Below are 25,372 nucleotides of genomic sequence, written 5' to 3' on the forward strand. Positions count from 1 at the left end.
AAAGATTCTATATCCAAACGTTTCCCAGATGCCAGAGTTTCTTATACAACTGAGGTGGCTATTGGAAGTCGCTCACAGGCCTATTTGCAGAATCAACGAACACGAAAACATGTGAAATTTATTACTTGTGGCTCTGCACACAATGGCAGATTTATGACTCCATTGTGTAGATGCATTCCTTTAGTCTGTTGCCTCCAGTCCAGGCTTTGGCTGGCGCCAGTGCAGGTGCCACGGCATTGTTCTGCTGGAGATCTGTCATGGTGAGGGGCTGCTCTGTCTGCCCTGTATGGCAGTAAGTTTTACTGAGGGATGGGCTCACCGCCAATTGCTTTCAACTCCCTACATGGCGTTTCTTCGAGCTAAGAACCATAAAATTGCCTCTTGCTTTTAGCGCCCTACCAGGCTCAGGCCGTTTACTTTCTAGAGTCTCGTTCAAGGTGCATCAGTTTGTAACAAAATCTTTAATAATTTTGCGTATATGACAAATAGTTGAGAGAGTAACTTGTCCTCCCTCAATATCATTGATTTTTTTTTTTTTGGTATGTATGATGTGAGAGTGACGCCTTATTGAAATCCAAAAATTGAAGTCCCAAATTTTCGATTTTTGCTGTCCTGAGATTCAAGAGGCATTTGTCTTTTGTCCTTCTTCAGCATTCCAAGACAAGTGAACTGCTTCTTTGGGAGAGATGTCGCCAAAGGGTAACTGGTATCCCAGTTATTAAATTAATTAATTAAGTTATTGCTACCTTTGATGTCAGGAATCAGGTGCATCACTATGTTGCTTGGCTTGTTTAAGGTCTGATATGGGGCATGCTTTTGTTTTGCAGAGTATACATCCAAGTCACTTGTACAAGAAGTTTTTGAGTTGGGCATAGCAAAGATCAGGATTTCATATTTTGCAGGTTTACTGGGAATGTATCGTATGAAACTTCAGCGCCGGCGGAAAGCCCATAGATTATCATCCGTAGTAACACAAGGCCTGAGGCTGTACGAATTTCTACAGCTGAGAGCGAACGGCAGCAAGAAAGGACGAATGACATCTGGTTTGTCTGTTTTTCTCTTTCTGCTCTTATGTCCTTGTCATCAAATCACATACATCGCAGTAAGAACAAAAATCTCTTGTAACTTATACATGCTCTTAGAAATTGCATTCCTTTACTGTCAGAGTTCCATAGTTCGAGTGCGTTAATGTGATGTCCTTCCTTTATTCGAATCAGATATAAACATCCCAGTAAAGCAGTATTTCAGTTGATAATGTCTCCTTTGCACCTCTGTCACGAGAGCATTGTAATGAATCACTTTTCTTCCGTATATACAAATTTGTATGAGTGACGATATTACCTTTTTTTTTTTTTTTAATCTTATGGGACTTAACTGGTAAGGTCATCAGTCCCTAAGCTTACACACTACTTAACCTAAATTATCCTAAGGACAAACAGACACATCCATGCCCGAGGGAGGACTCGAACCTCCGCTGGGACCAGCCGCACAGCCCATGACTGTAGCGCCTTAGACCGCTCGGCTAATCCGACGCGGCGGCGATATTACCTACCACACTGTTGTCCATTATTTTATGGAAAGCAGAAACTTCGTTACTCATGCCGTCTGCACTGTGTCAAGGACCGCAAAACACTTTCACAATATTCTTATTTCTAACTTTACTCTGGTTGAAGTATTCAATTTTTCTCCACTTTGTAAAGTTCTCTCTGCCAATAAAAAACTCCAGATTTCCATTTTCTCTCGAATCGCTATTGTCACCTTCAGTAACAGACATCATGTCTTGTTCAGAATGACTGCCATGCTATTTCCCTTGAATTACTTTTACCTCCTTGTCCGATGCCCCATGCAATTGCTGCATAGTTTATGATCTGGATTACCTGACACATCCGACAACTCCTGCGGAATTTTGGCTATTTCTTCTGGCGTCATTCCCCTCAACAGGTAAAAAACTAATTAGTTTTTTTTCTCAAACTACTGGACTGACACAAATATCTATGGCACGTTTGCACGTACATAGAAAATGTATATTGACTTACAGGGGAGGCGTGTGGGGTACTTTGTACACCAGTAGCGTTCTGCCAACAGGTTCACGGCTCCAAAGGTACACAGAGAGCAACAGAGTGAAACTAACGATAACAATCGGTACCGAGGGCAACAATAGAGGAATGCTATGTGCCAGTAATCTCTGATAAAAAGCAATGTTGCCACTAGCAAAAAAGTAAATGCAGAGTACTCTATATCCCAGTGCGCCTGCTCGACGGCTAATGAAAAAGTACGAGTGTACGGGGTATCTGACTAGGTGTGTAATCGAACTGAAGAGTTCCTTACAAACAGAATACAGCACTTCATTCTCAACGTGCAAAAATCTTGAGACGTAAAAGTAACTTCATGTTAGTCCCAAGGAAGTGCCATCGGACCATAAATTCTCGTAATATTTATAAGTGACGTGATGGATAACCTCAGAAATTCTATGAAGGTCTTCGAGAATGATGCTGTTATACACAGAGACGCCATAAGGCTGCAAAGTTGCATAGAAATGCAGAGGATCGACGCTTGATGTAAGGACTGTCAACTGACCTTCAACATATATCACTATAACGAATTGTTCATAAATAACCAGAAAGATAGATTATGAATACGCAACTGCAGAACAATCACTGGAATTAGTCACTTCTATAAACTACCTATTAGTATGTCCGCTGAATGATATGAAGTGGAACGTCAGCATAAAAGTAATCGGAGGTAAGGCACATTGATTCATTGGAAAAATCCCCAGGAAACGTAGCCAATCCACCGAGGAGGTAACCTGTAAAACACTTGTTGGACCAATACTTGAACATTCCTCTCCAGTCTCCAACCTGTACCGAACAGAACTGATGCAGGGAACAGAGAAAATCCAAAGAAGAGCAGTGCATTTCCTTACAGGTTCGTATATTTAGCGAGGAACCCTCAAGGAGTTCCTCAGTCAGCTTCAGTGGAAGATGCGGCGATGGTTCAAACGGCTCTGAGCACTATGGGACTTAACTTCTAAGGTCATCAGTCCCCTAGAACTTAGAACTACTTAAACCTAACTAACCTAAGGACATCACACACATCCATGCCCGAGGCAGGATTCGAACCTGCGACCGTAGCAGTCGCGCGGTTCCAGACTGTAGCGCCTAGAACCGCTTGGCCACACCGGCCGGCGCTGCGAGAGAGGCCTTGTGAATCACGGAATAGTCTGCTGCGTCCGAGAGCGTACGTTCCTGAAACAGTCCTACGAGCATCAAGAAAAGACCATAAACGTAAAATTAAGGGGTTTCGATCTAACACGTAGCCTGACAGTGGTGCACAAAGTGCCCTCCGAAACACACCCTAAGGTGGCTTGCAGAGCACGTAGATACAGATGTGGAACGGGGCTGACATCATGAAATAACCTACTGTTACACACATATCGTAAGTAAGCATTTGTGGCTCGGTTGAGTGGTGTGAAGTTTCCGAACTTGGGTTGTGTCGAACAATATCACAGTAGTCAAGATTTAGTCGGACTAGAGACTGCACTTTGTTTTATTTGAGATGCAAGTACACTGACGACCACCGTCGACCGCGACAGGGAATTCCAACTGATAGCGCTGATAGCACGTGATGCACTAAGGGAAGTACGCAAGCAGAGCAGAGAAGAATAGGTAATCATCGTAGCAACTGTGTGGGATGTGAATAGGGAAATCCACTGACGTAAACGACTTTGACGGAAGGCAGAGTGTTGTGGTCTGGCGCCTGGGAACGAGCATCTACGAAACGACAAAGCTGGTCGCTGCTCCGCGTGCTAGTGTCGTAATTACGTAAGGGAAGGCGTTGGAGGATATGGAAATGACGAATAGGCGACAATATGTTGGACGTCAACTCCCCCAGCACAAAACGTGGAGTGTGGATGCATGGCCGCCCTGTGAAGCAGGATAGGTGACGATGTGTGGCAGATCCCCAGGGAACGTCTCAAATCAGACGAGTGTAACCCCTATGTTTGCGTGGTAGAGTAATGGTGGTGTACGCGTACGTGGAGAACTTGTTAGTGCAGCAATCGCCGACATAGTGTAACTGAGGCGGAACAAGCTGAACCAGCTCGCATTCGCCGAGGCAGATGGAAAACCGCCTAAAAACCATCCACAGACTGGTCGGTCCACCGGACCTCGACACAAATCCGAAGGGCGGATTCGTGCCGGGGATGGGCGCTCCTTCCCGCCCAGAGAGCCGTGCACTAGACCACACGGCTAACCGGACGGGCTTTCTTATCCTTACGCTCATGCAATATTATACCGATATTCTCCACTGATTTTTGATGGAGCATTAAGCAGTTTTGCACAAACTGTTTCACAAAAATACCCTCTGATCTACAAAAATGGTTCAAATCGCTCTGAGCACTATGGGACTTAACTTCTGAAGTCATCAGGCCCTAGAACTTAGAACTACTTAAACCTAACTAACCTAAGGACATCACACACATCCATGCCCGAGGCGGGATTCGAACCTGCGATCGTAGCGGTCACGCGGTTGCAAATTGCAGCACCCTCTGATCTACCTTTGACTTCTTGGGGTTTAGGATGTCAAATCAAACACCTTTCATCAGTCCAGTTTCCAACCTTATTTTATTTGGCAACCTGTTTCAGCGTGTTACTACGCTATCTTCAGGCCCCTGACGGACGTGTAGGAAGATTCTACATCTGTTGTGATTGAAACAGGGGTAAGCAATATTGTACTACTAGATTTTTGCTATAGCGATCACTTCAACCATCATCACTGAGGTAGACTCTTCCAACACGTCGGTCAGGGGCCTGAAGATGGTGTAGTAACACGCTGAAACTGGTTGCCAAATAAAATAAGGTTGGAAACTGGACTTCTGAAAGGTGTTTCATTTAACATCTTGTATCGAACAGCTGAGTCCAGCAACCATCTCTAAAAAGATGAACATACAGAGTTTTGGGGATTAGCTCAAGAGCCAGGTTTTGTGCCCGTCGCTATAACGCGGAATGGTCGTTGTTCGTACCAGACACGATGAACTGATGCACGGGCTTAGATACAACTCGAAGTCGTCAACATATAAGTCATAGACGGAGATGACATAACTCATACAGAGAAAAAGCAGTGCACCGAAGACTGACCCCTGAGGGACTGCAGAGAGCACGTGCTTCTCTAACCTACAGACGACTCGTTTACCCAGCAAGTTACAGAATGTGTAGTGTAACCGAGTACTAAGTGGGAGGCAGACGGCAGACAGCTGCCTGCCTTGTTACGCATCTCGGTCTCCTGAGTCTGGCTGCCCCTCCAGCGCGGCTCCCCTCCAGCCACTGGCCTACTTGTTGGCGCGCTCCGCTGCAGCCGCAGCCGTCCGCGCGACAGTCCGGTGCAGCATGCAGGCCCCGCAGCTCGTCTTCGTCTTGGCGCTCTGCCTCGCCTCTGCCGTCGCGGTGCTGCAGGTAAGGTGCCACCGCTCACCACGGAGGGCATTCACCGCCTTAGCTGCGCCGAATGCTCTGTTCGCAAACATTAAAACTGAAGTAACGAGTCTCTCGTTACCTGATGCAGCACTGAGACGTTGGACTTGTAAAACCTGCAATGATATCCATCTCAGGTTCTGATGCCCTCCCGATTGACCGTGCGGTCTAACGCACGGCTTTCCGGGAAGGAAGGAGCGTCGGTCCCCTGCACGAATCCGCCCGGCGGATTTGTGTCGAGGTCCGGTGAACCGGCCAGTCTGTGGATGGTTTTTAGGCGGTTTTCCGTCTGCCTCGGCGAATGCGGGCTGGTTCCCCTTATTCCGCCTCAGTTACACTATGTCGGCGCAAACAAGTTCTCCACGTACGCGTACACCACCATTACTCTACCACGCAAACATTATGGTTACACTCGTCTGGTGTGAGACGTTCCCTGGGGGGTCCACCGGGAGCACAACCGCACAATAGCCCTGGTTTCGGTGTGGGGCGGCGGAGGGGTGAAGTGGACTGCGGTAGTCGTCGTGGGGTTATGGACCACTGCGGCTGCGGCGGGGACGGAGCCTCTCCGTCGTTTCTAGGTCCCCGGTTACAATACAATATACTATTTCAGAACAATGCCAAATCGGATATTTACGATCAAGAGTACAGACACATCGTTTCCCAGTTACGGGAAAAAGCGTAGGGTCTCTAATTATTTATTTGTACAAGGAAAGCCACATATTAAGAAAATGACCACCAACATGTTCATCAGAGTATTATAAATGTCACGCAGAAATAACTATCAGACATTCTGAACCTTGGCTTGAGTGGTTTTCCATACACATCCAAGAATATCATCTATTTCACGTTTTATGCAGGGCGGGGCAAACAAAAGTGGCCTGGGAGAGTGGCATACGAGTGAACACGAATTTCTGGTGGTACTAACGGAGGAGGAAAAGACGTATAGGTACTTTCAACAGGATGTAGCAACTGCCCACACAGCCGGCCGAGCCTTGGAGCACATTTGTATAATCTTCAATCCTGAGAGAGTTATATCAGAGGTCAGTCTGATCGCGGTCCTAACTGGCCGCTCAGGTCACCTGTCAGTGTGCGATTACTCTGTGTGGGAAGCCCTCAGGTGGAGGATGTATCGCAACAACCGCCATAGTCTTCATGAACTGTGGCAAAACATTTCGGACGAATCCTGCAGCAATTCGAGCAGTCCAGTTTCGATCCGCCTTCAGCAACTTTCTGACCAGGGCCCAAAACTGCCAAGAGATGAATGGTGGTCACTTTCAACATCTGCTGTTGTCATGTTAGTACTGTATCTCCTTTCCCCTGCTGTGTTTCACTACATCCTGGAACCCTGTTCTCTGGGTCACTTTTATTTGCCCGACCTTCTGTTTGAGGAATATTCAAATTATTAGCATTGTTTTTCGTTGCAGATTTGAATGTTTGTACATGTAGCAGCCATGGCTACCGCTGGTTGGAACATCATAGTGCTCACACAAGCAAACTCCTGTTAGAAATAATATATATACATAATTGTCCCCAACGCGGAGTCTAAGTCGGACCCAACTTCCCTTTTTTGACAAGTAAAACCTATTGTCGGGTATGGAATCTGCAATAAGTACCAGGAAATGGTTAGGATCAATAGAAAATGAATCGGGGTACTTTTCAATGTACAGTCATATCTCATCCATTCTGTCTCCCTCTGCTTCAGTGCTGTGATCAGAAATTCTCGTCAAAATGACTAAAGGGAAAACATGTTCTTTAAAGGCCCGTTGACGTAATTTGTACTCCCTACTACAATACTGCACTCGGTTGACTGCACAAAACTGTTCGAAAACAAATTCATGCGTACACATCATGTGATAAAACAAACAGTACGAGAACGAGTTAACTGGAATATTTATACAAAAAAATCCATCGTTGGAATTGCAATCACGAGATGGGTGTATTTGTTCACGCTCTTTCCATTATAACAAAACATTTTCATTCGGCAATGACTGCGAATTTCACTGATGAAATCTGCGTTTATCGGTGAAGTAGTAACTTCGTCTTCAATAAACATTTCTACGTGTTTCACTCTCGTCTTCGTTTAAGGGCGAGTAAGAAACTCGTTAAAATTTCGATTCCCGACACGCTGCTACTCGGCCCATAACCCGTGAAAATTTCACCAGCAAAACGTTTTTATCTGAAAAAACATTCAGTTTTCGCTATCTAGTTTCCGAAAAGCTGCACAGATACCTCTCGAATAGCGAAACTTTTCGTTTCAGAATTATTCAGTATAAATGTCTCTATTGAAAGGTGCTTGCATTAGAATTTAATTTCAATGAATCTATTTGTACTGAAGAACTGAGAACGGTACAATAGTAACATATAGCGAAATTCATCAACCGCGCAAGCTGAAACGACCAAATTTACATTCTTTCTCAGTCACTCTGCACACTCACACGAGTTGTGGGCTGAAAAGGGGAACTGAAATTCAGTAACAGTTTGGACGATCTGAAGTCAATGGAAACATGAAAATATAGTATAATACGAAACATTCTTTTCAAAACTAACCGAACAGTTCAATCAATAAAAATAGCTCCCATGTAACAGTTTAGCGCCACTAGTTTTTGCATTTATGTGCATAATCTCCAAGAATCTTAGTGTTATTCTACCGCTGTATCACTGAAACTGATCCGAGACGTAACTTACACCAGAAATTACTGTTAAAAATTTAGAATATTTCTATTAACCTTCTTTTAGCTAACCAGACTTACATAATGTTGTGTTAACGTAATCAAACATTTTTACTGGCCTTTTTTCCTGTCAGAAATAAATGTCCGCATTTCCATTAATTAGAAAAAACCTCTTGAATGCCACACTTTCATCGCCTCGTATCAGTTTTGGTTTTGGACCTTCCACATTCTTATAAGATTTGATTCCAAAAGGAAACAGTTGTGCCACATACTCCCAACTGGACCATTCATGTCTGAGGCTGAGTTGACCAACTGAACCTCTGACATGAATAATGCAGTCGAAACTTGAGTTTACCATCTCGGTCCAGTCGGAACTACGTGCATATAAAAGTGATTTTCGGGTTTTAACTTACATTTAATGAACTGCACAGTGACAGAAAACGTGATATGCGATAAATATCATCTGAAACTAACTGCTGTACCATTTACTACTTTCGACGTTCGTTTCGTACGTTCATTGCTTTCGTAATGTAGCTCTTACCCAATAATAAATCTTAAAATCTGGTATGTGTGGTACGGAAAATTATTGCAGGTTACACAGAGATTGCTTACAGTTTCCTAAATTCATACCAGTTGTACACATGATCACAATTCTTTAGCCAGATTTCAACCAATACTATCACATTTTTTAAAATGTATTGCAGACTTTGTATCAGTCCGATTAGGACCATTCATTTCAGTGAAACCACACCCAGAACAGTCTCCCGAATGCCGATTACAATATTGGAAACACGTATAGTGCAAACGGAGAAATATTTCTTTGGTTCGCAGTGATTCTGAAAGATCCCATTCAAGAAAGACACTCTGTATGTAGACTACCTGCGTCTAAGGAGTAAAGGGACTCTGCACTTCTGCTGAAACCCCTTGTCGTAAGCCTGGTTAGCACTGACCCAGTAAGAAGCTGCTGAGTGTGTGTTAAACGGGCCACGAACCGGTTGCTCTCGGCGCGCATGACCCTCTCTCTCTGCTGGGATTGTGCGCCGTTCACCTCGACATTCTCCCACTCTCTGTCAACACTTTCCATATCTAACTGCATTTTCGCTCCATTTCATTACGGTAATGATGATGATGAGCGTATGACATTGGCGGCCGAGAGACCCCTCGCGGGGCGGTTCGGCCGCCCCTCCAAAAGTTCTTTAACGCCACTACGGCGACTTGAGAGTGAATAAGGATGAAATGATGATGAAAGACACACAACACCCAGTCATCTCGAGGCAGAGAAAATCCCTCGCGGGGCGGTTCGGCCGCCGATCCACAAGTTCTTTAACGCCACTACGGCGACTTGCGAGTGAATGAGGATGAAAGACACACAACACCCAGTCATCTCGAGGCAGAGAAAATCCCTGACCCCGCCGGGAATCGAACCAGGGACCCCGTGCGCGGGAAGGGAGAACGCTACCGCAAGACCACGAGCCGCGCAATTCATTCTGATGGAATAATCATAATACTCACCACGCAGCTGTTTTTTTTTCTGAGGAAGAAAGTGTTTAAAGCGATGATCTCAGTAAACGGCGAATAGCTGAACGACCGAGATATCATCGTCTGTCTCGTCTGAGCGGGTAGCGAGTCACAATGTATTAACTTTCATGATAGCGTTCGCGAATTAAACGAATGTCGAGATAAGATCATTACGCGATAACTTAGTGCATAAGGAAACGCAGCTCTGTAACCGACTCAGAGAACATCTAAGCTCCCTGACAGGCACGTAATTTTGTTTCTGACGTTCTAATCCATGAATATGCCCAAGGATTTACGTTCATTAGGAATATCATATGTCTCGAACGGTGGTCCCTCTACTGAACTAGATGCCCTAGCTATCAGTAAGTCGGAAGTTTTCACTAATCAGAGAGAACACACTGACAGCTGCCAATGTAGAAAAAAACTGGGAGGTTTTATCAGCAGTTGGTCACCGTCTGCTGAGCACCAAATAATAAAAGTATGGTAGCCCAACATTGTTTTTCCTAAAGCTGAGGAATACTGCGATTTTCCAGCAGATTATTGTTGCACTTATCATTACGTCAGATGCCACATCTAGCTTCTAAAAGCACAGCAAACTTACCAGTTTCTTGAACTGCCGTCAATTAATCGTTATCATTTTTGTTACTTCAGAATGAACATTCAGTGAAGGAACTCATGCTGAAGAATCTGAAGTCCAGTGCCAGGAACAAGTTACAATTATTCCGGTTAATTTTCGCAAAAGAGTGCAAAAAATGGTACATTTATGACCGACACACAATTTCGTAGTGAAAACCTATGAATGACTGAGAACAATCGACTGTGAAAACATTGTCTCTCAGCCGCTATTTCAGCAACTCTCCTTCCGATAGCCAAAACAAAATGAGATCGTTAAACGCACAGTGTATCTGAGAGAGGTAAAGACGAAACAATTTCTAAGCCTTGGGTTTGAGAATCGCTAAGCACCTGCATTTTTCTATAGCGTCCCAAAGAAAGTTTGAAATCTCTGTAAGTGTGAGAAATTAACTAAATCTAATATAAATGATTCCATAAAATTTTCATACGCTCTGTCTTACTCGGTCTCAGAAACCACAACTACGGAATATATATTCTGTTTGAGTTTCATGACCAGTTAGTGTTGTCTAAAGCTCCCTGTCGAAACAAGTGATTTCTTCAAAGTTGACGTTAACGCTGACTTCTATATAATAAACCTTATGAGAAACGTACTGTGCCTTTATAGAGAATGTTCGAACCGAGATCAGACAAATTGTTACTACATTCTCACTTCAAACACCAGAACGATAGTGAAAGCACATAAATAGTGCTGGAAAAACTCTAAACTAATCGCAATGGTTCACTTTGCGGTTTACAAGTAAATGTCACGAAGGAAAAGAGCACTTGAGAGAACAATAGGCACTGTTCAACACAGACACCCGCTCCGTAATTACCTGCCGCGAATGTCAAAACAGCTGACTCTCGAGGAGTAACAAAAACTTGTTTCTCCTTGTGTTACATCTCTCTTCCTTAACAACTGTCCCACTTTACGGTCGGCTGTACTCGGTGTGTAATTTGTATCCTCTTCTTGTTTCCCACAATCATAATTTGAACAACAGTCGTAGACTGCTGTGACCTAATCTCAGCGTTTACGACAGTCAGATTTCCAAGTAGTGATGTTTTTCTGTGGATGCACGCTGGCGAGCATGACAGTGCAACCACATCGTCACGCACTCGAGTGGATGTGGACGACTGCATTAACAACTGCTCTGCGGGTGACCGTATAGACTGCTTTCCTTTGTTAGGTGGATGACTGGGTCCGAATTGTGTCTGAAAGAAACGGACAGTCGCCGAGCAAGATAGATAAAAGAAAGAAAAAAAGCTCTCGTTTCCTTCGGTAAACATATTAAAAATAACTATAGTTGAATTCTTTTATCTTGGCGGCTCGCGCATGCCCGCCCAGACGCGGGAGATTGCTGCGTTGCCAGTTGCACACGACGCAAGCGCCAAGAGAAGCAGCGCCATAGTATAGTATAGTTCGCAAGCTTACGTTTAGGGGGGAGCGCGCAGTTTATGAAGTTAAGCCACCATGGCCGCATTAACCCTTTCGCTGTTACAGAGACGTGCTCCCCGCATTCCGCACTGTGCGCGATTTTGTCACTGCACTGCTCGCCTGTGCTGACACATGGTGTTTCCGACTGCTTTGACACACTTATCATTCGATTCCACAAAAACTATTTGGCCCAAAAATTAGATTTTTACACATCTTCTTGACTGATACCTTAACCCACTTACTTTGACTGATTAAAGTGCTTTAAAATAAAGTCAAACGGGCCCAGTGTAAATAAAACTTTTATTACAGTCGCGAAAGACGGAATATTTCTCAATATTAGATACGACACCTATGTGGTACTTACATTAAATGAGATATTGTTATACGGTAAATTTTATATGAAATTTAGGTACCTTGTCCACATTTCATTCTCAACATTGTGGCAACCAAAATCGACCATACGGAAAGTATACGCTATGGACTTTTACCTCTGCAAACTCTTCAAAATTTCGTGCAATGGTTTTCTACATTTAATGCTGCACAATAACTGGGTTGAACATCGAAACAATATTAAGTCATTTATGGGGGAAGGTATCAGTCAAGAAGATGTGTAAAAATCTAATTTTTAGGCCAAATAGTTTTTGTGAAATCGAATGATAAGTGTGTCAAAGCAGTGGGAACACCATGTGTCTGCACAGGCGAGCAGTGCAGTGATGACAAAATCGCGCACAGCACGGAATGTGGAGAGCACCTGACTGCAGCAGCGAAAGAGTTAATGAAGAGACAAAGCACTAGAAATTTCAAAAATTGCATTCAAACGAATAAAATTCGTGAAGTAAGACACTTCGATATTGTTTTTAAATAAAGAAAATACTTAGCATCGCACAAGGTTTGAACTCTTTACCTTTCGCTTACTCACCCAACGCCTTAACCGTTACGCTAGCGCAGCTCGTCGTGCTATGTCTCTCCATAAGGACTCTAACAGGTCACGCAAAATTCTGACAAACACTGTTGGTATGCCTATGAATTACTCGTACTTCGTCGAAGTACAATAGGAAATAAACAATTACCGCTGTTCTTTATTGCGAAAAAGCGGTTCGTGAAATTGATACAAACACCTTTCCTTGCTATCGCCTGAATTAGGAGTCTTATTGCTTGTTTGGTTTAATTAATTAATAGAAAATGAAGCAATTGGTATAAAAAATGGTTTTTCCAAACTTTCTATAAAACAAAGTCTGCTATCAAGACATTCCTTTTGTTCTATTACTTTATTTATGACTGAACGCTTCTAAAACTGAAAACACTGGTCCCTGCTCTGCTCTGCAGTCGAGATCTGGCAACGTCGTTCTCTGTTCATTGGCTGACTGTATTTTTTGACGTCAGATGCGCAGAACGAACCTAAACTCGGCTGCCAACATAAATGACGCGCAATTTAGTGCTCATGCCAAACAGCATATCCTTAAGGTGGGATAGGACGTCAAACGAGCCGATGTGAAGCAAGAGAGGCACCACAGGACATTTTAATTTCCACTGCTTACACTTTAACAAATAAATTCATTGTCAGCGTGACTAGGAAGGATCAGGATTCACACTATAAGTACACATTTCTCCATAAGTAAGAGAGATTCTTCGACGACTTTCACACATAATACAAACATAGTTACAGGCGTATGAAACTCCAGAATTTATTTAATTTATGTAAAAATGAATGAACTGTTATATTTTAAACTTCATGTTCATAAGAACTCAAATTTTATAGTTAATTATCTCAATTTTGACAACAGTTTTTAATAGATTCTAGATAAATTCTAGAGTTTCGCACACCTGTACGTATGGTTTGTATGCCGTGCAAAATTCATTGAAGAATTTCTCTTATTTATGAATAAAAGTGTATCTACAGCAACAAATGCAGCCAACACCAAGTGAAAAAAATGATGAAATTTCACATGTAAGAAAAAAATTGTTATGTTTTTGATCTTCCACTGCTACGAGTGTAAATTCTGAATCCTTCCTGGTAATGCTGACAAAGTCTTAGGAATTTATTTGTAAAGGTATAGACAGCGGAAATTAAAGTGTCCTGTGGTGCCTCTCCCGCTCCAAGTCGGCCTGTTTGACGTTCTACCCCCCCTAAATGAATACCTGATTTGAAAATTGCGCTCGGAGTCAATGCGTCGAATGGACGCGGCCGATACAATTGTCTATAAAAATATTGGAGCACTAGCAGACCATAGCCAGAAGCAGGAAGACCTGTGAGAATCCGAGACCAGTGCAGCAATTGTCTGTTGACGCTCAACTCCAATAAATGTGACGTGATGCGTATAAATAGTCGAAGGGGTCCATGACCGTTCGGTTTCGCTATTGTTGATAAATCAATGGAAACAGTAACAATCCTACAATACTGTAAGCATGCGTCCGGAACGAACTGAAGCAGAATGACTTCCTAAAGCTATTTCTAGGAAAATCAGATGCCAGCCTGAAATTCAAAGGAAGAGTCGAAATGAAATGTAGCTTATCCACAAAAGAAGTAGTTTACATGATATTTGTAAATCGCAGCTTTGAGAACAGCTCACCTGCTGGGGACCCGTACCAAGTTGCATCAATAGAGATGATGAGCTGCTTCGGAGAGCGATATACTTCGTCAAACATTGTTTAGTAAGGGCGGAACTTCGTGAAATCCTTAAGACACTCTGTTGGTAGACACTGCGAGAGAGGCATTATGCATCACGAACAGATTTAATATTGATATTCCGAGTGCAGACGTTCCACGAGAAGGCCGTGTAACGCATTAATTTCTACCATACACATCTCGAGAAATGTCCGTGACGAGAAAATGGGACACATTAGAACTCACGTGGCTCTTTGTCGCTAGTTGTTCTTTACACGTATCATCCAGGGCAAAGGACATGACAGGGGCGAAATAATAGTTCTAGGCGAAGTACGCTCCCCTACATGTAGTAAGATGACTTTCGGACTCACCCTGAGGATGGCCGGACGATATGGGGCCGAAATATGAGTGGAAGAAATAATATTTACGCGGATGCATGCCAGAAATTCAATGGTTTACATAAAGTGATCTAAAACTTAATCTCATCGAAAACCAGTAGTAAAAGTGCAAGTATAAAATGTGGCAGTTCTTGTGTGCACCCATCTACTGTGCGCCTTGCCTACTTTGCTTCTTATAAGCTCATTTTTTCGATCGTCATTTACTTTCCTTTCAAGATAGCAGAATGCCGTCACTTTGTGCACTACATAGTCCTCTCTTTTGATGTTAAGTTTGTCGTTAATCTCACTTTTGCTTCGCATCTCTCTTCAGTTTTCTCTTCATTCATATTCTGTGTTCCAAAACTGTTCGATCTATTAAAAGTATTTTGTAGTTCTTCCTAATTCACACACACTACGGCAATACAGCGGGAGTATCATATCATTGATATATTTCCCCCTGACTTATTTAACTGCAAAGGATATGTAACTAGGAACAAACTCACGGATCAGATTTCTCATAGCCTTCTTTTTATTAGCACCACGAAAGAAACGAACATAGTCAACGAGTACAGAAAATTGACTCTCGTGAGTTTTAAGTTTGCCGTTAAACTCACTTTTGCTGCGTATTTTTCTTTGCTTGTCTCTCCATTGACACTTTATGCTCAAAAACTATTATTTGAATCAAAAGTGTTCCGTAATTCTTCCTATTTTACACAGATTACAACAATATAGCCGGTGTATCGTATCCATGTTATAGTCCCCCCTGATTGGTTTAATTACATAGGATATGAAACCATGGAACAAACTCATGGATCACATTTCTCATACGCTTCTTTTTAGAAATACCGTAAAGGCAACGAACACAGTTCGTGAGCGCGGAAAATTGGCCCTCTGGGAAAACTCTCGAGGAAACTGTAACCGTTACAGCAGCGGGTTTCTCGGTTACGCAAGAGGTGTCATGGACACACGGGCGAGGTATACTTCAGAGCTGTTTCTTGCATAACAGGTAACTGGCGCCTATGTGACCATGTGTTTATTTTTCTCTTTGAACCTAGTCGCCCACTTGAGAGAGAACGTGACACAGATTTCTTTGCATTCCAAACATCATGACAGGAAGAGGCTTCTTCGACTGTACTGTATGATATCATTGAAGATCAGTCGAATGAATTGTACACACACGGTAAATGTTTTATGTTTTAACATTTATTACTTTCTTTTTTATTATATTTATTTTATCATGGAGTTCTTGGAGTCTGAGTTTTGGCAACCACACTCACTTAGTACTAGAGGTTATTACTACATCATTCGCATATCGGGTATTTACTGAAAAATTATCTTAATGACGTTTCTTCTTTTTCGCATTTGTTATATAGGGTGTCTCAGGACCGATGGTCAACATTCCGGTGTACGACACGAACGATCACTCGAAGAAAAAGTCTAGTAAATACAGGTTCTAAAACGCATACCTTAAGACCTATAGGCATATTTCACTTTCTATAGTGTGAAACGAATCTCTTCTACTACAGGCTTCTTGCTTTCCGTATTTTGAGTGGTGGTAGCACACATCAAAACAAAAATGTCAGTAAACATGGGCTCTGAGCTTCATACCTTACGAGCTATGAGCACATGTCATCTTCGTTGCTTTGAAGCACAACTCTTCCAATGAACAAGTCCTCATATTTCTTAAGGCATGCATTTTAGAGGCCATATCTCCTAGAAATTTTTTTACTGTTTTGGGTCGTAATACGAAAAGCAAAGAGTTGGCTGCAGAGGAGATTGGTTTCCCAGTATCGAAAATCAAGAACTGCTAATAGCTCCTGGCAGATATTTTACTGTCTATATTTCCTAGGCATTTGGCTTCGAATGATCGGTCCTGTCGTATCCCTGAATACTGACCATCCTTCCAGGGACACGCTGTACAGAATCCATTCATTTTGCGGTATCGGGTTCTCTAAGAAACTCTTATTAGCTCTGAACATGTGTAAAAATTCATCTCTCTTCATTGTTATAGTCTCTGAGTATCAACATGCCTCAATCATCCTTATACTGTTGGAGTCATTCAAGTCAACTAACGTTCTGGTATCTAAAATAAATTTTCATATTCACTCCACTAAGCTTCATTCTGAAAATTTGTGTTTCTGGAATATGAAATGAATTCTGATATTCACTCCACTACGCTTCATTCTGAAAATTTGTGTTCCTATGTTCGATCATGAGGCTGATTCCATTTTCCAGCAAAATTCAGAACTACCTCAAACCATATGTTTCCAGATACCTGTGTTCTCTCCTTATTAAAGGTTAGTGTTTCCGAAAACACATTGTCTACCGCACCTGATCGTGTTTCTATGATGTCCAAAATCGGTTCATCTGTTTATCAGACTATTTTAATTAACTTGTTAAGTGTAGATTATGTTAAATAGTACGTTATTGAAATGGTATTTGACACCAGTTTTTAAAGTCTGAGGAGGATATTGATTCACTTGGGATCTGTAGCTGAGTCACAGACAAAACTCACCCAGTGTCGTATCAAACAAATTGAAAATTTTTTATAATTTTAAAAAGACGAAGGCGTGCTGAAAAGGAACGCCTCCGGAATTTTTAATGAGAAAACTCTTAAAGCTTTTTGAATCAGACAAACATTATTAACAGTCTACATAGTTGTTCTTCACGTCTATACATTGATTTCTCAAAGTAGTCACCATGCAACGAACACATTTCTTCCAATGAGAGAGACGTTTTTCGATACCATCTCTGTAGAATGTTTACCTCCGTTAATGGAGACGCGACCTAACCTCACTATCACAATGCAGTCCTCGAAGATGTTCTTAAAATTTTGAAAACAGCTGAAAATCAGTGCACTAAAGGCGTCCGATTTTTACAGATGTGGCACCATTGTACTGCTGAAAGAGACAGTGCTCCATGTGTGGACGAACTCTTCGAATTCTAAACTCGATTACAGCAAGTTGCTTCTCATGCACCGGCATAGCCGGGCTACACTCCGCAATATTACATGCTACAATTCGGAGCCCTCTAGCAGAGCGCTGCAGATACGTAGACATAAACGATAAAGTTGTAGAATGTTGGCAACGTTCATTGAACCAGAAAATTTTTAAGAGTTTTCACTTGAAAATTTAGAGCCTTACTTTGCAAGGTTCTGCTCTATCGATTATAATCAAGGCTTTAATAAAATGGCAAAGGTAATCTTAATCAGATCGCTGGTCAGAGTTGTGATCTAAATAACAACTCATTTATTCATTCTTAACATCACATGACAATAGATGGCTAAAGAAAACACCACACAAACATTCTTTTTTTTCCAAACGCGTTCAATAATATGGGCCCTATGGTTAACAAAGTGATCAGCTGGGGAACAACACGTGACTCTAACCAGAACTAATTGCCTTACCTGACTCCATACATGTGAATTCGTGGTATCTCCCAAAAACTACGCTAATATCAAGCATCTATACTCTACTATTCCATAAAGAAAAGTATGGTTCCAAAGAACTGGGTGCAGAGAAGCATATATTGGAGACCTAGGCAGTAGCAGCGAATGCTTTACCCTTCTGCTGGTCAGGGCGGCACACCACGACGCGCCGGGCGGCTGCAGTCTTTGGCAGCGATAATCTGTTATTAAAAGAGCGCCCCCGGAAGTATGCGTTCGGCTAATTCGGAGCGCAGGTACTTCCCTATGAGCCTCTGAAATCCCGGTGGATTCCAGAGTGCAGGTGGACCGATTTTCTGGTCTCCCAAACCAGTTTGACTCCGTGACACGACTATGCGTGACGGAACATGTCAAATGTTTAGACAGCCTACTCAAAACAAATAAGTAGACCCACGCATCACTCGTCGTGTGCGTGATGCAAGAAGCAGTACCTCTGACGGTTCAGAAGGTGACTGGCACAGGGTGTAAATGGCACACTAGCAAAGGACACAAGTCTCGCCATTTAGGTAAAGACATGCAGTTCTTTAGCCCTGCCGTTCTTTACTAGCGAAGCACCAGTACAATAACGGGACATTTTGAAGTACTCAGATTTTTGGTTCAGTTGTGAAGCTATTAAGGTTTTATATACATGTGTATTTGTGATAGCCGGCCTGTGTGGCCGTGCGGTTCTAAGCGCTTCAGTTTGGAACCGCGTGACCGCTACGGTCGCATGTTCGAATCCTGCCTCGGGCATGGATGTGTGTGATGTCCTTAGGTTAGTTAGGTTTAAGTAGTTCTAAGTTCTAGGGGACTGATGACCTAAGTAGTTAAGTCCCATAGTGCTCAGAGCCATTTTTTTTTTTTTTTTTTTTTTTTCTGTATTTGTGATAATCGCACCACCCGACAAACCAAAGAGCATCAACGAAGTGATTTGTCGGAAACAGTAACTAGGTGATTATTTTAAATTAACTATTTTTCATGGTTCATTAAATAGCTGTTTAATCAAAAGTCGCCACCCATTACAAAGTGTGTTTAGTTTTGTTGCAGGGGTTCAAACTGGAAACGCCGGATGGAACACAAAAGGTTCAAGCAACCTACTGCCCCTCCACTATAACAGAGGCGAAAATGTATAGTAGCAGGTTTGCAAGGAAAAAACACTCCCGGTTTCATGTTGTGTAGAATCCTCTACATTGGCATATACATCTACATACACACTCTGCAAGCCACCGTATGATGCATGGCGGAGGACACCGTGTGCCATTATTAGTCATTTCCTTTCCTGTTCCACCAGCATAGGGAGTGAAGGGAAAACGACCGTGTATATGCCTCGGCATGAGCCCTAGTATCTCTTGTCCTCGCGGTCGCTACGCGAAACGTACGTCGGCGGCAGCAGAATCGTTCTGGAGCCAGGTGCAAATGCCCGTTCTCTTCTATTACAGGTAGCAGACGTTTCTCTCTTTCTCTCGGTCCTCGCCGTTTTCTCGGTGGTTTTACTTATAGGCCAAATAATTCAATGAATCTGTGGCTAGTAAAGCATTTCAGATTTCAAAACCCGAATCATGCTGAGAGTCGATACAACGAACCATCTCGTACATAGAGGATTTCAAATTAAACACCTTTCAGCCGTCAAATTTCCTACCTTATTTTATTTGGCAACCAGTTTCAGCGTTTTACTACGCTATCTTCAGGCCCCCTGCACAGTCTACAATGGTACCAGTATGAAATAGATTACCAAATAAGTGGCGTGGTGCAAGTCTTATACAGTGGTATACAGTGCTAATAAGTAATAACATAACAATAACAATACCAACCAGTACAGGAAGTTACATGTAGTTACAGATAAAGTAAGGAATAAAGTAAGAGAACAGTGCACACCATATTAACTTAAACTAGTGAGCAAAGTATATACGGCATATAATCGTGAAAAAGTAATGTGCTAAACGGAGGTCAATATTTCATGTTATGCACGTATAATCACGGTATAATACCAATGCAATGCCCTCGAAACAACTGGAATAAAATAATGTAGCTATATACTGACGAGTTCAGACTACACATAAAACGATTTATTATATGCTGTCATATACTAGTAATACTTATACCACTTACTGGAGGTCAACCCCATAACTATCTGTATCATCATATACTACTAATGACTAATAAGAGGACAATGAAACCACACTAGTGCAATTTATCGATCACAGCTCATAAGATGCAACTTATTTAATAAAACATTTCTAGTGAATCGAAAGTGAATCTAATAACATATACCGTAACGAATTCCCACTAACAGTGACGTATCGTAAACAGCCGCGTTGTTTATCATGGCTTCCGGTGATCATTGGAGGCCGCACTGAAACCTGTCACCGCTAGACAAATCAGCTAATTCTGCTCTCTCTGTCCCCTCGAACAACAGATCGCTCACTTGCTCCGCCATTAAATCCCCTGTTCCTCCTTCACCAGCCTCCATTCTTCGCCACTCAGTGCGCCACTTGCTAATCTCACCACCTTTCGACAGACTGGAATATAAATTTCCTTCAGTGTGCATTCTAATGGCTTAAGTTAAATATAATGAAATAATTGTCACAAAGAAGGTGTCTTCTGATAATTGTTTCATTTAACTCGTGAAGATTATCTTTATTTACAACGAGATCACTTCGGCTGCTCTGCCATTCGCAAGCGTTCCTGTTGACATGTTATAACTGATGTAGCACACATACTTACTTCCATGGTTCTTCAATGTAATATTACATAGTACTGTATTTACGTCTATATGGAATGAACTCCATAACGCATTCTTGAACAAGTTTTCTGTCTGGTAATATGTCGTCATTATAAATCGCGTAGTACTTTTTTATTAGACGTTTAGTGATTTTACATAGTGTTAAGTAAATCGAAAATGCTTTAAAAATTCTACGTAAAATACCTAATGGTCACACTATGAACATTTTAGAACAATCCGAAATTTACACACATTCTAAAAAATATCTGAACGACATCGTTAACGAACAAACAGATTTGAAACATAAAGACACTTAGAAAAGTTTATTGAAATAACAGAAAAGGATGAAAATGAACCTACAGGGAAAATAAAAGAATAGATACCATTAAGTTTCACACAACTACAAATTTACAACTTCTGAAACTCAAGCAACACCCCTGAACTTCCGTGATATAATATCCTCCGTAAACACAAAACATCACTGCAGTGAAAACTATCAGAAAGTGCTATATAAAGTTACTGTAAGTCGAATACAAAAACAACTGCGTGATTTATAGTAACGACATATTGCCAGACAGAAAACTGGCACCAGTATGCATCATAGAGGTCGTTTCACCTAGACGGTAAGTACAGCATAACGTAATACTACATAGAAAATGTATTGAGGTAAGGTACGTGTACTAAGGATTGTAACGTAAAAGCGGGAAAACTTGAAAATGGCAGTGCCGCCGAAACAAGCTCGTTGTGAGTCAATGTAACAATTATGGCCTATGAAGCAAATAAAATAATTTTCAGGTAACCTTGTTCCAGTTGAATGAAAATACTGTATGTTATCTTTCTGTCTGAACTAGTTACCTCTCACGTTTCACTTCCTTTTGAGGCAATGCACGCCCCCTCCCCCCTCCCCCCCCCCACACACAAAAAACTCCAGATAATTGGTAAAGCTTAAATTTACTGTCAACGTTAGCAAATTTATGTTTCTCATAAATGCTTTCCTTGCAATTTTTGCTCTGCATTTAAGCCCTTTCTACTTCTCAGTTACGTCCATGTTTAATGTCTCGTTTCATAATCTGGCTCTCTCGGCATGGCCGTGTATGATTTGACTGTATTACATAATCCGTGGTCTACTTTCGTTTATACTCACCTTATAACACTTTTCAAAACACTATTCACTCCTACCTTCTCATCTTCCATATCTTTTGCAGTCTCTGATAGAATTACAGTAACATCAGCTGGCATGGAAATTTTTATTAGTTTCTCCTGAAATTTAGTTCCCTTCCCAAATTTCTCATAGATTTCCATTATAGCGCAGATTAAGTACCGTAGGGGATAGGGAACAAGCATGTTGAAACTGCAGTCCTCCAGGAAGTAAGGTTCTTGAAGGAAGTAATCGTATGTACCAATAGACACCTACTCCAGAAAATTATTCGAGCTACTAACTTGTTTCATTTTGAGAGCATCGTAGCTATCAGTGTAAAGTCGTCCGTAAACGAGCAACTGTATCTGGAGAGATTTGTGTCGACTGGCGATACGACGCCGCTGTGGTCGCAACCTCGCTGCAGCAGGTAGCGGAGGTCACGGAGAAGAGGTCGCCCTAGAGGCGCTTTACACAAGTGGAGACTGCCGCCGCTGCGACGCGGAACTGTTCAAAGAAACCGGCGCTTTGCACTGCCAGTGCTGACCGTTTACGTATGGCGCTCATTAGGCCAGCCATCTGGCGCTGTGCCACTTACACACCTGCACATTCATTTCCAGGTACTTCTTCCCCATTTTCGCATAGATTACCATGCGATTGCTGCTTGTCCTAGATAGCGACTACAGGGATTCAGCATACCCGATTCTAGGCATATGCAACAGAGGCGCACAGCTAGAGTGACAAATTCCAACGGGTGGAAATTTCTGAAAAAGAAGAACGTCATTCCCAGCAATTCCACGTCTCCAAAGTACTGCGAACTTTGACAAGAACGACGTATCATCCCAATCTTATATAAAATCTACTTAGAGGACGCCCTCAAGAGATGGAGGATAATGTTCTGCGGAGTAAGAACATCCACTGAAGATAAACTCTGTAGTCTATAGCCTTCTCTTCGCTAATGATCGGATTAATGTAGCTGGAAATGAGGACTATCTTCCTGGGTGACAGTTACTGACCTATATGAAAACAAAGGAAACGTAAATTAGTTACAAACTACGGAGTGTACACACTTTATTCAACATGTAAACGTCACTACAGATATTCTGATTTAGGTTATGACATGTTCGATACGCGTGGTATCATTGGCGATGATGTGGCGCAGAAGACGAATAGCGGAATTCAGCATGACCCGCTGAAGTGTCGGAACATTGATGCTGTCGATGACGCCCTGAACGGCTGTTTTCAGCTGAGCAATGGTTTTGGGGTTGTTGCTGTACACCTTGTCTTTAATACAACCCCACCAGATCCGGAGAAGATGGTGGTCAATCCAGGCCCACGCCAGCGGCCTCTGGGTATCCCAGGGCCAGAATGCTGTCCCCAAATTGCTCCTCCAGGACATCACTCTCCTGCTTCGACGCGGTCAAGCTCCGTCCTGCATCAACCACATCTTCTCGAAATCAGGGTCATTTTGGATAATGGTTATGAGATTATCTTCCAAAACCTTCGTTCACCGTTTGTAGTCACCGTGCCATCAAGGAATATCGCACCGATTATTCCGTGAATGGACACTGCACCTGTTGAGAGTGAAGAGACTTCTCGATCGCAAAATGCGGATATTCAGTCCCCCAAATGTGTCAATTTTGCTTATTGACGAACTCATACAAATCAAAGTGGCCGATTACAACAAAGCGCGTGCGCATACGGATACTAATACTGATCATGCTCCGTGGCCAACCGTGCGGTTTGAACGTCCTAACGCAAACCGTTCAGAAATTACGACGATTTTATTTCATATAGTTCAATAATTGTCACCCTGTACTCGCTACGAAAGATGATGGAAGAATTCGGACGATGAGAAATGGCAACATGTAAAAAAGAATATCTAACAGTAGGTGAATGAAATGTTGGAGATTTAGGCATCAAACAGACTACAATTGAGAAATATAACAATTTCATATACATCGGAAAATCGCTGTCAGCCAGCAGCACCAAAGTTGACATAAAAAATAGATCGAAAGAAAAAAGCAATAACGTAACTCAACTGTCTGTGAGAGCACACATTCATAACTGTTGGAGCATAATTTTTTTCAGTTAGAGACTCAATCGTGTACTTCACCGCTCGCACATTTGCGGTTTCTGTCTAAGCTAGAAACATGGGTTAAAAAGTTTTCAGTTTCGTCCAGTCTAGAGGCTATTTGTACAGCCATTCTAACATCTGTCGTACTATAGCTGTCTTTTGGTATGTTAAGCAAGGTTTGGACGACGAACCGGAGCTGCAGTCAAGGCAGATACTGCGACTCGATTAATTCCCTTTGCGAAAGATTCTGGTTGGGCTGAAATTAAGGCTCAGCTGATGCCACTATTTGTATGTGTACCTTCGGATTTTACGTCAAAAACACCGAACCTCGTATGGATTTTACGTGCAAAAAGAATCACCAGTAAATATCTTCGGACTACAACGAGACTGATGGTACAAATTTGTTCACCGGTGTATCGGTCTTTGGTCTTAAAGTAATATTTAACCGTATGGCAAATCTTGCTTCGTTTGGATTTCATGTGTAAAAAACACGTTTTTGAGAGATTTTTGAAGCACGCAATTTCTATATTTCATACGTTAGCGAATCGGTTTAAATTTTGCAGTAAGGTAGAAAAATTCATGTGATTAATGGCCGTCCTGTTATTTCGTGAAAGCTTTATTGTTTCCTCGAAATAAGCAACATTGTTCGAAAGCCAATAAGAAATCCTATACCGAAACAATCTTCGCCCAAGTCGACAAAAATCTACATCGATTTCAAAGCTATGGGGGTCTAATGCCAGAATTATGGTGTAGTAAAAGTTGGGACCAAAATGAAAACCGCTCCTATCAAAAAAGGTGAATGTATCCTAAGTAGAGGTAGCTATGTACGAGAAGCTTTCCCACTTATCTGGGAGGGTCAAAGACATTTAAATCAATAACATGGTAACATATTCGTGGTTTTTTACGAGTTCTTTAGCGCAGTAACCCGTATTACCTGCAAGGAGTTGGCACACCTGCATATTGGAACATACAGCCTTAAGTTCTTGACCCTGTGACAAAAATCCGGAAGATTCGCCAGCCATAGTAAAAGTATACATCATATGGTCGAGGAGCATACATGCAATAGCAAAAATTTTTTTCAGGGTGGATAAAATTGACAGTATTTCAGTTTCCTGGGGAAGCATGTAAAACTTTTTTTTTGTTTCGGGGTGCGGGAGGATTGATTTTTCCCCCAGAAAGATCATTTCTCCCCCAAAACCACGTGACATCATATATCATGTTACTTTCCTCGACTCGATGCATTGCAGTACATGACCCTGGTATTAATTAAAACGAGTAAAAATGCGGACAATGAAAGCTGTTTGGATTTAAATATCTTTGAAGCTGGCAGTTA

General features: G+C 42.1%; 1 protein-coding gene across 1 annotated transcript in view; it reads left to right on the top strand.

Moving 5' to 3' along the window:
- The first annotated feature begins 5,365 nt into the window (after positions 1–5,365).
- LOC124616125 (general odorant-binding protein 70) overlaps positions 5,366–25,372 on the top strand; it is a 150,226-nt gene continuing 130,219 nt past the window's right edge. Inside the window, exon 1 of the mRNA XM_047144392.1 lies at positions 5,366–5,450. Coding sequence (XP_047000348.1) covers positions 5,385–5,450 — 66 coding nt within the window. The 5' untranslated portion in view covers positions 5,366–5,384. The remainder of the gene's footprint in view (positions 5,451–25,372) is intronic.

The sequence above is a fragment of the Schistocerca americana genome, chromosome 5, assembly GCF_021461395.2.
Source record: "Schistocerca americana isolate TAMUIC-IGC-003095 chromosome 5, iqSchAmer2.1, whole genome shotgun sequence".
Taxonomy (NCBI): domain Eukaryota; kingdom Metazoa; phylum Arthropoda; class Insecta; order Orthoptera; family Acrididae; genus Schistocerca; species Schistocerca americana.